Source organism: Salvelinus alpinus, chromosome 25 (genome assembly GCF_045679555.1).
Source record: "Salvelinus alpinus chromosome 25, SLU_Salpinus.1, whole genome shotgun sequence".
Taxonomy (NCBI): Eukaryota; Metazoa; Chordata; class Actinopteri; order Salmoniformes; family Salmonidae; genus Salvelinus; species Salvelinus alpinus.
The window spans coordinates 47,521,922-47,538,871 of NC_092110.1; the positions used below are offsets into that span (position 1 = coordinate 47,521,922).

Below are 16,950 nucleotides of genomic sequence, written 5' to 3' on the forward strand. Positions count from 1 at the left end.
GTTTGGGACAGACACCTCTCAGTATAAATAACATGTAGTTTAGTAGTCAGGGTTTGGGACAGACACCTCTCAGTATAAATAACATGTAGTTTAGTAGTCAGGGTTTGGGACAGACACCTCTCTGTATAAATAACATGTAGTTTAGTAGTCAGGGTTTGGGACAGACAACTCTCAGTATAAATAACATGTAGTTTAGTAGTCAGGGTTTGAGACAGACACCTCTCAGTATAAATAACATGTAGTTTAGTAGTCAGGGTTTGGGACAGACACCTCTCAGTATAAATAACATGTAGTTTAGTAGTCAGGGTTTGGGACAGACACCTCTCTTTATAAATAACATGTAGTTTAGTAGTCAGGGTTATGGGACAGACACCTCTCAGTATAAATAACATGTAGTTTAGTAGTCAGGGTTTGGGACAGACACCTCTCAGTATAAATAACATGTAGTTTAGTAGTCAGGGTTTGGGACAGGCACCTCTCAGTATAAATAACATGTAGTTTAGTAGTCAGGGTTTGAGACAGACACCTCTCAGTATAAATAACATGAAGTTTAGTAGTCAGGGTTTGGGACAGACACCTCTCAGTATAAATAACATGTAGTTTAGTAGTCAGGGTTTGGGACAGACACCTCTCAGTATAAATAACATGTAGTTTAGGAGTCAGGGTTTGGGACAGACACCTCTCAGTATAAATAACATGTAGTTTAGTAGTCAGGGTTTGGGACAGACACCTCTCAGTATAAATAACATGTAGTTTAGTAGTCAGGGTTTGAGACAGACACCTCTCAGTATAAATAACATGTAGTTTAGTAGTCAGGGTTTGGGACAGACACCTCTCAGTATAAATAACATGTAGTTTAGTAGTCAGGGTTTGGGACAGACACCTCTCTGTATAAATAACATGTAGTTTAGTAGTCAGGGTTTGGGACAGACACCTCTCAGTATAAATAACATGTAGTTTAGTAGTCAGGGTTTGGGACAGACACCTCTCAGTATAAATAACATGTAGTTTAGTAGTCAGGGTTTGGGACAGACACCTCTCAGTATAAATAACATGTAGTTTAGTAGTCAGGGTTTGGGACAGACACCTCTCAGTATAAATAACATGTAGTTTAGGAGTCAGGGTTTGGGACAGACACCTCTCAGTATAAATAACATGTAGTTTAGTAGTCAGGGTTTGGGACAGACACCTCTCAGTATAAATAACATGTAGTTTAGTAGTCAGGGTTTGGGACAGACACCTCTCAGTATAAATAACATGAAGTTTAGTAGTCAGGGTTTGGGACAGACACCTCTCAGTATAAATAACATGTAGTTTAGTAGTCAGGGTTTGGGACAGACACCTCTCAGTATAAATAACATGTAGTTTAGTAGTCAGGGTTTGAGACAGACACCTCTCAGTATAAATAACATGTAGTTTAGTAGTCAGGGTTTGGGACAGACACCTCTCAGTATAAATAACATGTAGTTTAGGAGTCAGGGTTTGGGACAGACACCTCTCAGTATAAATAACATGAAGTTTAGTAGTCAGGGTTTGGGACAGACACCTCTCAGTATAAATAACATGTAGTTTAGTAGTCAGGGTTTGGGACAGACACCTCTCAGTATAAATAACATGTAGTTTAGTAGTCAGGGTTTGGGACAGACACCTCTCAGTATAAATAACATGTAGTTTAGGAGTCAGGGTTTGGGACAGACACCTCTCAGTATAAACAACATGTAGTTTAGGAGTCAGGGTTTGGGACAGACACCTCTCAGTATAAATAACATGTAGTTTAGTAGTCAGGGTTTGGGACAGACACCTCTCAGTATAAATAACATGTAGTTTAGGAGTCAGGGTTTGGGACAGACACCTCTCAGTATAAATAACATGTAGTTTAGGAGTCAGGGTTTGGGACAGACACCTCTCAGTATAAATAACATGTAGTTTAGTAGTCAGGGTTTGGGACAGACACCTCTCAGTATAAATAACATGTAGTTTAGGAGTCAGGGTTTGGGACAGACACCTCTCAGTATAAATAACATGTAGTTTAGGAGTCAGGGTTTGAGACAGACACCTCTCAGTATAAATAACATGTAGTTTAGGAGTCAGGGTTTGGGACAGACACCTCTCAGTATAAATAACATGTAGTTAGTAGTCAGGGTTTGGGACAGACACCTCTCAGTATAAATAACATGTAGTTTAGGAGTCAGGGTTTGGGACAGACACCTCTCAATATAAATAACATGTAGTTTAGTAGTCAGGGTTTGAGACAGACACCTCTCAGTATAAATAACATGTAGTTTAGGAGTCAGGGTTCGGGACAGACACCTCTCAGTATAAATAACATGTAGTTTAGTAGTCAGGGTTCGGGACAGACACCTCTCAGTATAAATAACATGTAGTTTAGGAGTCAGGGTTTGGGACAGACACCTCTCAGTATAAATAACATGTAGTTTAGTAGTCAGGGTTTGGGACAGACACCTCTCAGTATAAATAACATGTAGTTTAGTAGTCAGGGTTTGGGACAGACACCTCTCAGTATAAATAACATGTAGTTTAGTAGTCAGGGTTTGGGACAGGCACCTCTCAGTATAAATAACATGTAGTTTAGTAGTCAGGGTTTGGGACAGACACCTCTCAGTATAAATAACATGAAGTTTAGTAGTCAGGGTTTGGGACAGACACCTCTCAGTATAAATAACATGTAGTTTAGTAGTCAGGGTTTGGGACAGACACCTCTCAGTATAAATAACATGTAGTTTAGGAGTCAGGGTGTGGGACAGACACCTCTCAGTATAAATAACATGTAGTTTAGTAGTCAGGGTTTGGGACAGACACCTCTCAGTATAAATAACATGTAGTTTAGTAGTCAGGGTTTGAGACAGACACCTCTCAGTATAAATAACATGTAGTTTAGGAGTCAGGGTTTGGGACAGACACCTCTCAGTATAAATAACATGTAGTTTAGGAGTCAGGGTTTGAGACAGACACCTCTCAGTATAAATAACATGTAGTTTAGGAGTCAGGGTTTGGGACAGACACCTCTCAGTATAAATAACATGTAGTTTAGTAGTCAGGGTTTGGGACAGACACCTCTCAGTATAAATAACATGTAGTTTAGTAGTCAGGGTTTGGGACAGGCACCTCTCAGTATAAATAACATGTAGTTTAGTAAGTCAGGGTTTGAGACAGACACCTCTCAGTATAAATAACATGTAGTTTAGTAGTCAGGGTTTGGGACAGGCACCTCTCAGTATAAATAACATGTAGTTTAGTAGTCAGGGTTTGAGACAGACACCTCTCAGTATAAATAACATGAAGTTTAGTAGTCAGGGTTTGGGACAGACACCTCTCAGTATAAATAACATGTAGTTTAGTAGTCAGGGTTTGGGACAGACACCTCTCAGTATAAATAACATGTAGTTTAGGAGTCAGGGTTTGGGACAGACACCTCTCAGTATAAATAACATGTAGTTTAGTAGTCAGGGTTTGGGACAGACACCTCTCAGTATAAATAACATGTAGTTTAGTAGTCAGGGTTTGAGACAGACACCTCTCAGTATAAATAACATGTAGTTTAGTAGTCAGGGTTTGGGACAGACACCTCTCAGTATAAATAACATGTAGTTTAGTAGTCAGGGTTTGGGACAGACACCTCTCTGTATAAATAACATGTAGTTTAGTAGTCAGGGTTTGGGACAGACACCTCTCAGTATAAATAACATGTAGTTTAGTAGTCAGGGTTTGGGACAGACACCTCTCAGTATAAATAACATGTAGTTTAGTAGTCAGGGTTTGGGACAGACACCTCTCAGTATAAATAACATGTAGTTTAGTAGTCAGGGTTTGGGACAGACACCTCTCAGTATAAATAACATGTAGTTTAGGAGTCAGGGTTTGGGACAGACACCTCTCAGTATAAATAACCTGTAGTTTAGTAGTCAGGGTTTGGGACAGACACCTCTCAGTATAAATAACATGTAGTTTAGTAGTCAGGGTTTGGGACAGACACCTCTCAGTATAAATAACATGAAGTTTAGTAGTCAGGGTTTGGGACAGACACCTCTCAGTATAAATAACATGTAGTTTAGTAGTCAGGGTTTGGGACAGACACCTCTCAGTATAAATAACATGTAGTTTAGGAGTCAGGGTTTGAGACAGACACCTCTCAGTATAAATAACATGTAGTTTAGTAGTCAGGGTTTGGGACAGACACCTCTCAGTATAAATAACATGTAGTTTAGTAGTCAGGGTTTGGGACAGACACCTCTCAGTATAAATAACATGTAGTTTAGTAGTCAGGGTTTGGGACAGACACCTCTCAGTATAAAAGGTTGTCTAAACAATGACTTTGTACTATATTAATTGAACAATATGTTTGTTATTGCCTTGGATTGAATTAGAACATACTGTATCATGATGTAATTAAATGTCCTACATTTGGAAAATTAACAGTTTTTTAAAAGCATTTTTTTTGCCGGTTGGACAGCAATTTACACTACTTCAGTAGAAAAGCCTTGAAGGGCCCTTCTTTTGAGCAGAACCCTATGGGCCCTAGTGCACTATGAAGGGAATAGGGGCCCAGAATCACAGACCATTCTGCAGACCAGGAAGCTCAGGGGAGGATAATCCTTTTAATGCTAGCCTTAATCACCAGAGGATTGTTGCCTTAATCACCAGAGAACTGCCCTTAATCAAGGACACTGTTACTGATCGAGATTAAAGGACCATGTGACTCCACTAGACAGACGGACGGACAGACGGACGAGCGGGCAGGCAGGCATACAGGCAGGCATACAGGCAGGCATACAGGCAGTCAGACAAGCAGACAGACAGGCAGTCAGACAGACAGTTAGACAGACAGGCAGTCAGACAGACAGGCAGACAAGCAGACAGACAGACAGGCAGTTAGACAGACAGGCAGTTAGACAGACAGGCAGTCAGACAGACAGGCTGACAAGCAGACAGACAGACAGGCAGTTAGACAGACAGGAAGTCAGATAGACAGGCAGACAAGCAGACAGACATGCAGTCAGACAGACAGGCAGGAAGTCAGACAGACAATCAAACAGTCAGTCAGTCAGTCAGTCAGACAGGTCTTACACAGGAATGTCACATGTACAGTAAGTTCTTAGGTTTAAACACACAAGGGGGGTTTAAACACACAAAACATACAACAAACACACACAACGCACACACCACACACAACATACACAACACGCACTCAACACACACACACACACAACACACACGACATACAACAAACACACACAACACACACAACACAACAGACACATAACACACAACATACACAACATACACATAATACACAACACACACATCACACACACAACACACAACACACACACAACACACAACACAACAAACACATTACACACAACACACACACAACACAAAACACACACAACATACACAACATACACAACACGCACTCAACACACAGACACACAACACACACAACATACAACAAACACACACAACACAACAGACACATAACACACAACACACACACAACACACAACACCACACACAACACACAACACCACACACAACACACAACACACACATACACACACATACACACAACACACACACATACACTGCCAATCATACATCAGCTGACAAAGCCTAAAAGTTATCAACCAATGGTTGTCCTCGATCCCCCATCAAGGAACTCAGAAGCAGCAGTAAATAGTTCTGATCTCAACAGGACTCCAGCCAGGCTGTTGGATTAGTGGTTCTGATGCCTGTCCTTCTCAACAGGACTCCAGCCAGGCTGTTGGATTAGTGGTTCTGATGCCTGTCCTTCTCAACAGGACTCCAGCCAGGCTGTTGGATTAGTGGTTCTGATGCCTGTCCTTCTCAACAGGACTCCAGCCAGGCTGTTGGATTAGTGGTTCTGATGCCTGTCCTTCTCAACAGGACTCCAGCCAGGCTGTTGGATTAGTGGTTCTGATGCCTGTCCTTCTCAACAGGACTCCAGCCAGGCTGTTGGATTAGTGGTTCTGATGCCTGTCCTTCTCAACAGGACTCCAGCCAGGCTGTTGGATTAGTGGTTCTGATGCCTGTCCTTCTCAACAGGACTCCAGCCAGGCTGTTGGATTAGTGGTTCTGATGCCTGTCCTTCTCAACAGGACTCCAGCCAGGCTGTTGGATTAGTGGTTCTGATGCCTGTCCTTCTCAACAGGACTCCAGCCAGGCTGTTGGATTAGTGGTTCTGATGCCTGTCCTTCTCAACAGGACTCCAGCCAGGCTGTTGGATTAGTGGTTCTGATGCCTGTCCTTCTCAACAGGACTCCAGCCAGGCTTTTGGATTAGTGGTTCTGATGCCTGTCCTTCTCAACAGGACTCCAGCCAGGCTGTTGGATTAGTGGTTCTGATGCCTGTCCTTCTCAACAGGACTCCAGCCAGGCTGTTGGATTAGTGGTTCTGATGCCTGTCCTTCTCAACAGGACTCCAGCCAGGCTGTTGGATTAGTGGTTCTGATGCCTGTCCTTCTCAACAGGACTCCAGCCAGGCTGTTGGATTAGTGGTTCTGATGCCTGTCCTTCTCAACAGGACTCCAGCCAGGCTGTTGGATTAGTGGTTCTGATGCCTGTCCTTCTCAACAGGACTCCAGCCAGGCTGTTGGATTAGTGGTTCTGATGCCTGTCCTTCTCAACAGGACTCCAGCCAGGCTGTTGGATTAGTGGTTCTGATGCCTGTCCTTCTCAACAGGACTCCAGCCAGGCTGTTGGATTAGTGGTTCTGATGCCTGTCCATCTCAACAGGACTCCAGCCAGGCTGTTGGATTAGTGGTTCTGATGCCTGTCCTTCTCAACAGGACTCCAGCCAGGCTGTTGGATTAGTGGTTCTGATGCCTGTCCTTCTCAACAGGACTCCAGCCAGGCTGTTGGATTAGTGGTTCTGATGCCTGTCCTTCTCAACAGGACTCCAGCCAGGCTGTTGGATTAGTGGTTCTGATGCCTGTCCTTCTCAACAGGACTCCAGCCAGGCTGTTGGATTAGTGGTTCTGATGCCTGTCCTTCTCAACAGGACTCCAGCCAGGCTGTTGGATTAGTAGTTCTGATGCCTGTCCTTCTCAACAGGACTCCAGCCAGGCTGTTGGATTAGTGGTTCTGATGCCTGTCCTTCTCAACAGGACTCCAGCCAGGCTGTTGGATTAGTGGTTCTGATGCCTGTCCATCTCAACAGGACTCCAGCCAGGCTGTTGGATTAGTGGTTCTGATGCCTGTCCTTCTCAACAGGACTCCAGCCAGGCTGTTGGATTAGTGGTTCTGATGTGTGTGTGTGTGTGTGTGTGTGTGTGTGTGTGTGTGTGTGTGTGTGTGTGTGTGTGTGTGTGTGTGTGTGTGTGTGTGTGTGTGTGTGTGTGTGTGTGTGTGTGTGTGTGTGTGTGTGTGTTGTTGATAATGGGATCATCTCTCTGCAGACACACCATTTCCTGTTTTAAAGTGAGACTGAGAGCAGCGTGTGTGTTTCTAACGGGACTTCCTCTCTTGTCTTCCAGCTGAGGACTGCCAGCTGCTCTCCCAGATCCCCAAAGTACGCTGCCTGAGGAACAGCCGCCGAGAGGGTGAGTGTCAAATTAAATCAAGTAACATTTGTGAAGAGAGTGTAAATAAATAACTTTTCCCGCAAAAAACGGAAGTGTCATTCAAAAGTACAAAGTAAAAAATCGATATAAAACTGTATGTAGTCTACTGTAGTGGCTCTGGATCAGAGAGTCTGTTAAATGACTCACTACTGTAGTGACTCTGGATCAGAGAGTCTGTTAAATGACTCCCTACTGTAGTGACTCTGGATCAGAGAGTCTGTTAAATGACTCCCTACTGTAGTGACTCTGGATCAGAGAGTCTGCTAAATGACTCCCTACTGTAGTGGCTCTGGATCAGAGAGTCTGCTAAATGACTCACTACTGTAGTGGCTCTGGATCAGAGAGTCTGCTAAATGACTCACTACTGTAGTGGCTCTGGATCAGAGAGTCTGTTAAATGACTCCCTACTGTAGTGACTCTGGATCAGAGAGTCTGTTAAATGACTCCCTACTGTAGTGACTCTGGATCAGAGAGTCTGCTAAATGACTCCCTACTGTAGTGGCTCTGGATCAGAGAGTCTGCTAAATGACTCACTACTGTAGTGGCTCTGGATCAGAGAGTCTGCTAAATGACTCACTACTGTAGTGGCTCTGGATCAGAGAGTCTGCTAAATGACTCACTACTGTAGTGGCTCTGGATCAGAGAGTCTGCTAAATGACTCACTACTGTAGTGGCTCTGGATCAGAGAGTCTGCTAAATGACTCACTACTGTAGTGGCTCTGGATCAGAGAGTCTGCTAAATGACTCACTACTGTAGTGGCTCTGGATCAGAGAGTCTGCTAAATGACTCACTACTGTAGTGGCTCTGGATCAGAGAGTCTGCTAAATGACTCACTACTGTAGTGGCTCTGGATCAGAGAGTCTGCTAAATGACTCACTACTGTAGTGGCTCTGGATCAGAGAGTCTGCTAAATGACTCACTACTGTAGTGACTCTGGATCAGAGAGTCTGCTAAATGACTCACTACTGTAGTGGCTCTGGATCAGAGAGTCTGCTAAATGACTCACTACTGTAGTGGCTCTGGATCAGAGAGTCTGCTAAATGACTCACTACTGTAGTGGCTCTGGATCAGAGAGTCTGCTAAATGACTCACTACTGTAGTGGCTCTGGATCAGAGAGTCTGCTAAATGACTCACTACTGTAGTGGCTCTGGATCAGAGAGTCTGCTAAATGACTCACTACTGTAGTGGCTCTGGATCAGAGAGTCTGCTAAATGACTCACTACTGTAGTGGCTCTGGATCAGAGAGTCTGCTAAATGACTCACTACTGTAGTGGCTCTGGATCAGAGAGTCTGCTAAATGACTCACTACTGTAGTGGCTCTGGATCAGAGAGTCTGCTAAATGACTCCCTACTGTAGTGGCTCTGGATCAGAGAGTCTGTTAAATGACTCCCTACTGTAGTGGCTCTGGATCAGAGAGTCTGCTAAATGACTCACTACTGTAGTGGCTCTGGATCAGAGAGTCTGTTAAATGACTCCCTACTGTAGTGGCTCTGGATCAGAGAGTCTGCTAAATGACTCACTACTGTAGTGGCTCTGGATCAGAGAGTCTGTTAAATGACTCACTACTGTAGTGGCTCTGGATCAGAGAGTCTGCTAAATGACTCACTACTGTAGTGGCTCTGGATCAGAGAGTCTGCTAAATGACTCACTACTGTAGTGGCTCTGGATCAGAGAGTCTGTTAAATGACTCACTACTGTAGTGGCTCTGGATCAGAGAGTCTGCTAAATGACTCACTACTGTAGTGGCTCTGGATCAGAGAGTCTGCTAAATGACTCACTACTGTAGTGGCTCTGGATCAGAGAGTCTGCTAAATGACTCACTACTGTAGTGGCTCTGGATCAGAGAGTCTGCTAAATGACTCACTACTGTAGTGGCTCTGGATCAGAGAGTCTGCTAAATGACTCCCTACTGTAGTGGCTCTGGATCAGAGAGTCTGCTAAATGACTCACTACTGTAGTGGCTCTGGATCAGAGAGTCTGCTAAATGACTCACTACTGTAGTGGCTCTGGATCAGAGAGTCTGCTAAATGACTCACTACTGTAGTGGCTCTGGATCAGAGAGTCTGCTAAATGACTCACTACTGTAGTGGTTCTGGATCAGAGAGTCTGCTAAATGACTCACTACTGTAGTGGCTCTGGATCAGAGAGTCTGCTAAATGACTCACTACTGTAGTGGCTCTGGATCAGAGAGTCTGCTAAATGACTCACTACTGTAGTGGCTCTGGATCAGAGAGTCTGTTAAATGACTCACTACTGTAGTGGCTCTGGATCAGAGAGTCTGCTAAATGACTCACTACTGTAGTGGCTCTGGATCAGAGAGTCTGCTAAATGACTCACTACTGTAGTGGCTCTGGATCAGAGAGTCTGTTAAATGACTCACTACTGTAGTGGCTCTGGATCAGAGAGTCTGCTAAATGACTCACTACTGTAGTGGCTCTGGATCAGAGAGTCTGCTAAATGACTCACTACTGTAGTGGCTCTGGATCAGAGAGTCTGCTAAATGACTCACTACTGTAGTGGCTCTGGATCAGAGAGTCTGCTAAATGACTCACTACTGTAGTGGCTCTGGATCAGAGAGTCTGCTAAATGACTCCCTACTGTAGTGGCTCTGGATCAGAGAGTCTGCTAAATGACTCACTACTGTAGTGGCTCTGGATCAGAGAGTCTGCTAAATGACTCACTACTGTAGTGGCTCTGGATCAGAGAGTCTGCTAAATGACTCACTACTGTAGTGGCTCTGGATCAGAGAGTCTGCTAAATGACTCACTACTGTAGTGGTTCTGGATCAGAGAGTCTGCTAAATGACTCACTACTGTAGTGGCTCTGGATCAGAGAGTCTGCTAAATGACTCACTACTGTAGTGGCTCTGGATCAGAGAGTCTGCTAAATGACTCACTACTGTAGTGGCTCTGGATCAGAGAGTCTGCTAAATGACTCACTACTGTAGTGACTCTGGATCAGAGAGTCTGCTAAATGACTCACTACTGTAGTGGCTCTGGATCAGAGAGTCTGCTAAATGACTCACTACTGTAGTGGCTCTGGATCAGAGAGTCTGCTAAATGACTCACTACTGTAGTGGCTCTGGATCAGAGAGTCTGCTAAATGACTCACTACTGTAAGTCCCTCTGGATCAGAGAGTCTGCTAAATGACTCACTACTGTAGTGGCTCTGGATCAGAGAGTCTGCTAAATGACTCACTACTGTAGTGACTCTGGATCAGAGAGTCTGCTAAATGACTCACTACTGTAGTGTCTCTGGATCAGAGAGTCTGCTAAATGACTCACTACTGTAGTGGCTCTGGATCAGAGAGTCTGTTAAATGACTCACTACTGTAGTCCCTCTGGATCAGAGAGTCTGCTAAATGACTCACTACTGTAGTGGCTCTGGATCAGAGAGTCTGCTAAATGACTCACTACTGTAGTGGCTCTGGATCAGAGAGTCTGCTAAATGACTCACTACTGTAGTGGCTCTGGATCAGAGAGTCTGCTAAATGACTCACTACTGTAGTGGCTCTGGATCAGAGAGTCTGTTAAATGACTCACTACTGTAGTGGCTCTGGATCAGAGAGTCTGTTAAATGACTCACTACTGTAAGTCCCTCTGGATCAGAGAGTCTGTTAAATGACTCACTACTGTAAGTCCCTCTGGATCAGAGAGTCTGCTAAATGACTCACTACTGTAGTGGCTCTGGATCAGAGAGTCTGCTAAATGACTCACTACTGTAGTGGCTCTGGATCAGAGAGTCTGTTAAATGACTCACTACTGTAGTGGCTCTGGATCAGAGAGTCTGCTAAATGACTCACTACTGTAGTGGCTCTGGATCAGAGAGTCTGCTAAATGACTCACTACTGTAGTGGCTCTGGATCAGAGAGTCTGTTAAATGACTCACTACTGTAAGTCCCTCTGGATCAGAGAGTCTGCTAAATGACTCACTACTGTAGTGGCTCTGGATCAGAGAGTCTGTTAAATGACTCCCTACTGTAGTGGCTCTGGATCAGAGAGTCTGTTAAATGACTCACTACTGTAGTGGCTCTGGATCAGAGAGTCTGTTAAATGACTCACTACTGTAGTGGCTCTGGATCAGAGAGTCTGTTAAATGACTCCCTACTGTAGTGACTCTGGATCAGAGAGTCTGCTAAATGACTCACTACTGTAGTGGCTCTGGATCAGAGAGTCTGCTAAATGACTCACTACTGTAGTGGCTCTGGATCAGAGAGTCTGTTAAATGACTCCCTACTGTAGTGACTCTGGATCAGAGAGTCTGCTAAATGACTCACTACTGTAGTGGCTCTGGATCAGAGAGTCTGCTAAATGACTCACTACTGTAGTGGCTCTGGATCAGAGAGTCTGCTAAATGACTCACTACTGTAGTGGCTCTGGATCAGAGAGTCTGCTAAATGACTCACTACTGTAGTGGCTCTGGATCAGAGAGTCTGCTAAATGACTCACTACTGTAGTGACTCTGGATCAGAGAGTCTGCTAAATGACTCACTACTGTAGTGTCTCTGGATCAGAGAGTCTGCTAAATGACTCACTACTGTAGTGACTCTGGATCAGAGAGTCTGCTAAATGACTCACTACTGTAGTGGCTCTGGATCAGAGAGTCTGCTAAATGACTCACTACTGTAGTGGCTCTGGATCAGAGAGTCTGCTAAATGACTCACTACTGTAGTGGCTCTGGATCAGAGAGTCTGCTAAATGACTCACTACTGTAGTGGCTCTGGATCAGAGAGTCTGCTAAATGACTCACTACTGTAGTGGCTCTGGATCAGAGAGTCTGCTAAATGACTCACTACTGTAGTGGCTCTGGATCAGAGAGTCTGTTAAATGACTCCCTACTGTAGTGGCTCTGGATCAGAGAGTCTGCTAAATGACTCACTACTGTAGTGGCTCTGGATCAGAGAGTCTGTTAAATGACTCACTACTGTAGTGGCTCTGGATCAGAGAGTCTGTTAAATGACTCCCTACTGTAGTGACTCTGGATCAGAGAGTCTGCTAAATGACTCACTACTGTAGTGGCTCTGGATCAGAGAGTCTGCTAAATGACTCACTACTGTAGTGGCTCTGGATCAGAGAGTCTGTTAAATGACTCCCTACTGTAGTGACTCTGGATCAGAGAGTCTGCTAAATGACTCACTACTGTAGTGGCTCTGGATCAGAGAGTCTGCTAAATGACTCACTACTGTAGTGGCTCTGGATCAGAGAGTCTGCTAAATGACTCACTACTGTAGTGGCTCTGGATCAGAGAGTCTGCTAAATGACTCACTACTGTAGTGGCTCTGGATCAGAGAGTCTGCTAAATGACTCACTACTGTAGTGACTCTGGATCAGAGAGTCTGCTAAATGACTCACTACTGTAGTGTCTCTGGATCAGAGAGTCTGCTAAATGACTCACTACTGTAGTGACTCTGGATCAGAGAGTCTGCTAAATGACTCACTACTGTAGTGTCTCTGGATCAGAGAGTCTGCTAAATGACTCACTACTGTAGTGGCTCTGGATCAGAGAGTCTGCTAAATGACTCACTACTGTAGTGGCTCTGGATCAGAGAGTCTGCTAAATGACTCACTACTGTTGTGGCTCTGGATCAGAGAGTCTGCTAAATGACTCACTACTGTAGTGGCTCTGGATCAGAGAGTCTGCTAAATGACTCACTACTGTTGTGGCTCTGGATAAGAGAGTCTGCTAAATGACTCACTACTGTAGTGACTCTGGATAAGAGAGTCTGCTAAATGACTCACTACTGTAGTGGCTCTGGATCAGAGAGTCTGCTAAATGACTCACTACTGTAGTGGCTCTGGATCAGAGAGTCTGATAAATGATTCACTACTGTAGTGACTCTGGATAAGAGAGTCTGCTAAATGACTCACTACTGTAGTTGCTCTAGATAAGAGAGTCTGCTAAATGACTCACTACTGTAATGGCTCTGGATCAGAGAGTCTGCTAAATGACTCACTACTGTAGTGGCTCTGGATAAGAGAGTCTGCTAAATGACTCACTACTGTAGTGGCTCTGGATCAGAGAGTCTGCTAAATGACTCACTACTGTAGTGGCTCTGGATCAGAGAGTCTTCTAAATGACTCACTACTGTAGTGACTCTGGATAAGAGAGTCTGCTAAATGACTCACTACTGTAGTAACTCTGGATAAGAGAGTCTGCTAAATGACTCACTACTGTAGTGGCTCTAGATAAGAGAGTCTGCTAAATGACTCACTACTGTAGTGGCTCTGAATCAGAGGGTCTGCGAAATGACTCACTATTGTAAGTCCTTCTGGAAAAGAGAGTCTGCGAAATGACCCACTACTGGAGGGCAGGTAGTTTGCTCTGCGGTTGCAGGCGGTGCAGTTGCCGTACCAGGCGGCGATACAGCCCGACAGGAAGCTCTCAATTGTGCATCTGCAAAAATTTGTGAGGGTTTTAGGTGCCAAGCCAAATTTCTTCAGCCTCCTGAGGTTAAAGAGGCACTGTTGCTCCTTCTTCACTACACTGTCTGTGTGGATGGACCATTTCAGATTGTCAGTGACGTGTACGCTGAGGAACTTGAAGCTTTCCACCTTCCCCACTTTGATCCCGTTGATGTGGATAGGGGCATGTTCCCTCTGCTGTTTCCTGAAGTCCACGATCAGCTCCTTTGTTTTGTTGACATTGAGTGAGAGGTTATTTTCCTGGCACCACACTCCCAGAGCCCTCACCTCCTCCCTGTGGGCTGTCTCATCATTGTTGGTAATCAAGCCTACTACTGTTGTGTCGTCTGCAAAATTGATGATTGAGTTGGAGGCGTGCTTGGCAACGCAGTCATGGGTGAACAGGGAGAACAGGAGAGGGCTGAGCACGCACCCTTGTGGGGCCCCAGTGTTGAGGATCAGGAAAGTGGAGGTGTTGCTTCCTACCTTCACCACCTGGGGGGCGGCCCGTCAGGAAATCCAGGACCGAGTTGCTCAGGGCGGGGTTCAGACTCAGGGTCTCAAGATTAATGATAAGTTTGGAGGGTACTATGTGCTGAATGCTGAGCTGTAGTCAATGAACAGCATTCTTACATTGGTATTCCTCTTGTCCAGATGGGATAGGGCAGTGTGCAGTGTGGTGGCGATTGCATCGTCTGTGGATCTATTGGGGCGGCATGCAAATTGACGTGGGTCTAGGGTGACAGGTAAAGTAGAGGTGATATGATCCTTGACTAGTCTGTCAAAGCACTTCCTGATGACAGAAGTGAGACCTACGCCCCGATAGTCATTTAGTTCAGTTACCTTCTTGGGTACAGGTTACCTCATGTCCTATATCCCAAGAGAGCCATGATTCCGTGAAATAGAATATATTACAGTCCCTGATGTCTCTCTGGAAGGAGATCCTCGCCCTGAGCTCGTCTTCTTTATTGTCCAGAGACTGAACATTAGCGAGTAATCGGTGGATGGTGTGCACTCCTCCGAATACCTCTTCTCCACCAGCGGCGAGTTGGAGCAGCCTCCAGGCTAAGTTAAATTGCCCTGGGGGGTACGAACAAAGGATCCAATTCGGGAAAGTCGTATTCCTGGTCGTAATGCTGGTCAGTTAGCGACACACACTGATATCACAAAGTTATTTCCGGCTGTATGTAATAACATAAAAAAGCGTTCTGGGCTAATAATGAAATATTAGAAATAATACAACAAAATGAAATGCAGTTGCTTAGGAGTTAGAAGCAGAGCTGTCATGGCTGTCGGAGCCAAGATGTACCGGGTACTGCTACCCGTACGCCAGTCGAGGTAATTTAAGTCATTTGTACATGTAAGTAGGGGTAAAGTGACTATGCGTGCATTGATAATAAACAGTGAGTAGCAGCAGTGTAAAAACCAAGGAGGAGGGTGGGGCACTCCGGTACCGCTTGCCGTGCTGTAGCAGAGAGAAGAGTCTATGGCTTAGGTGGCTGGGGTCTTTGACCATTTTCTCGCCTTCCCATGACACCGCCTGGTATAGGGGTCCTGGATAGCAGGGAGCTCGGCCCCAGTGATGTACTGGGCCATCCGCACCACCCTCTGTAGCGCGTTGTCCTCCAGCCCTCCCCACCCCCCTGTCCCTCTCCTCCCCCCACCCCCTGTCCCTCTCCTCCCCCCACACCCCTGTCCCTCTCCTCCAGCCCTCCCCCCACCCCCCTGTCCCTCCCCACCCCCCTGTCCCTCTCCTCCAGCCCTCCCCCCACCCCCCTGTCCCTCTCCTCCCCCCACCCCCCTGTCCCTCTCCTCCCCCCACCTCCCTGTCCCTCTCCTCCAGCCCTCCCCCCACCCCCCTGTCCCTCCCCACCCCCCTGTCCCTTGCTGATATTCTCTGTGTTCCTCCCAGGTCTGATCCGGTCCCGGGTACGAGGGGCGGGATCTGCCTCCGCCTCAATCCTGACCTTCCTGGACAGCCACTGTGAGGTCAACACTGACTGGCTTCAGCCCATGATACAGAGGGTCAAAGAGGTACACACACACACACACCACACACACACACCACACACACACACACACCACACACACACACACACACACACACACACACACACACACACACACACACACACACACACACACACACACACACACACACACACACACACACACACACACACACACACACACACACACAGTGATGGCTCCTGCCCATGAAGGGTCTAGCTGGTACATTCTATCCTCTGGCTGTCAGTCGCACTCTTAAATTAGACACATAATCATCTCTCAACACATAACAGGTGCTAGCATGGCCCTCTGTCTCGCTGTGGCTGGCTCTCTGTCCTGTTCTCTCCCCAGAAAGGCCTCGCTGTGGCTGGCTCTCTGTCCTGTTCTCTCCCCAGAAAGGCCTCGCTGTGCCTGGCTCTCTGTCCTGTTCTCTCCCCAGAAAGGCCTCGCTGTGGCTGGCTCTATGTCCTGTTCTCTCTCCAGAGAGGCTTCATTGGCCTGTTCTCTCTCCAGAGAGGCTTCACTGTCCTGTTCTCTCTCCAGAGAGGCTTCATTGGCCTGTTCTCTCTCCAGAGAGGCTTCATTGGCCTGTTCTCTCTCCAGAGAGGCTTCATTGGCCTGTTCTCTCTCCAGAGAGGCTTCACTGTCCTGTTCTCTCTCCAGAGAGGCTTCATTGGCCTGTTCTCTCTCCAGTGAGGCTTCATTGGCCTGTTCTCTCTCCAGAGAGGCTTCATTGGCCTGTTCTCTCTCCAGAGAGGCTTCATTGGCCTGTTCTCTCTCCAGAGAGGCTTCACTGTCCTGTTCTCTCTCCAGAGAGGCTTCATTGGCCTGTTCTCTCTCCAGAGAGGCTTCATTGGCCTGTTCTCTCTCCAGAGAGGCTTCATTGGCCTGTTCTCTCTCCAGAGAGGCTTCATTGGCCTGTTCTCTCTCCAGAGA

General features: G+C 46.0%; 1 protein-coding gene across 1 annotated transcript in view; it reads left to right on the forward strand.

Annotated features, from left to right (window-relative positions):
* galnt16 (UDP-N-acetyl-alpha-D-galactosamine:polypeptide N-acetylgalactosaminyltransferase 16) overlaps positions 1–16,950 on the forward strand; it is a 115,710-nt gene that overhangs the window by 33,765 nt on the left and 64,995 nt on the right. The window contains exons 5-6 of the mRNA XM_071366969.1: positions 7,514–7,579; positions 15,917–16,038. Coding sequence (XP_071223070.1) covers positions 7,514–7,579; positions 15,917–16,038 — 188 coding nt within the window. The remainder of the gene's footprint in view (positions 1–7,513; positions 7,580–15,916; positions 16,039–16,950) is intronic.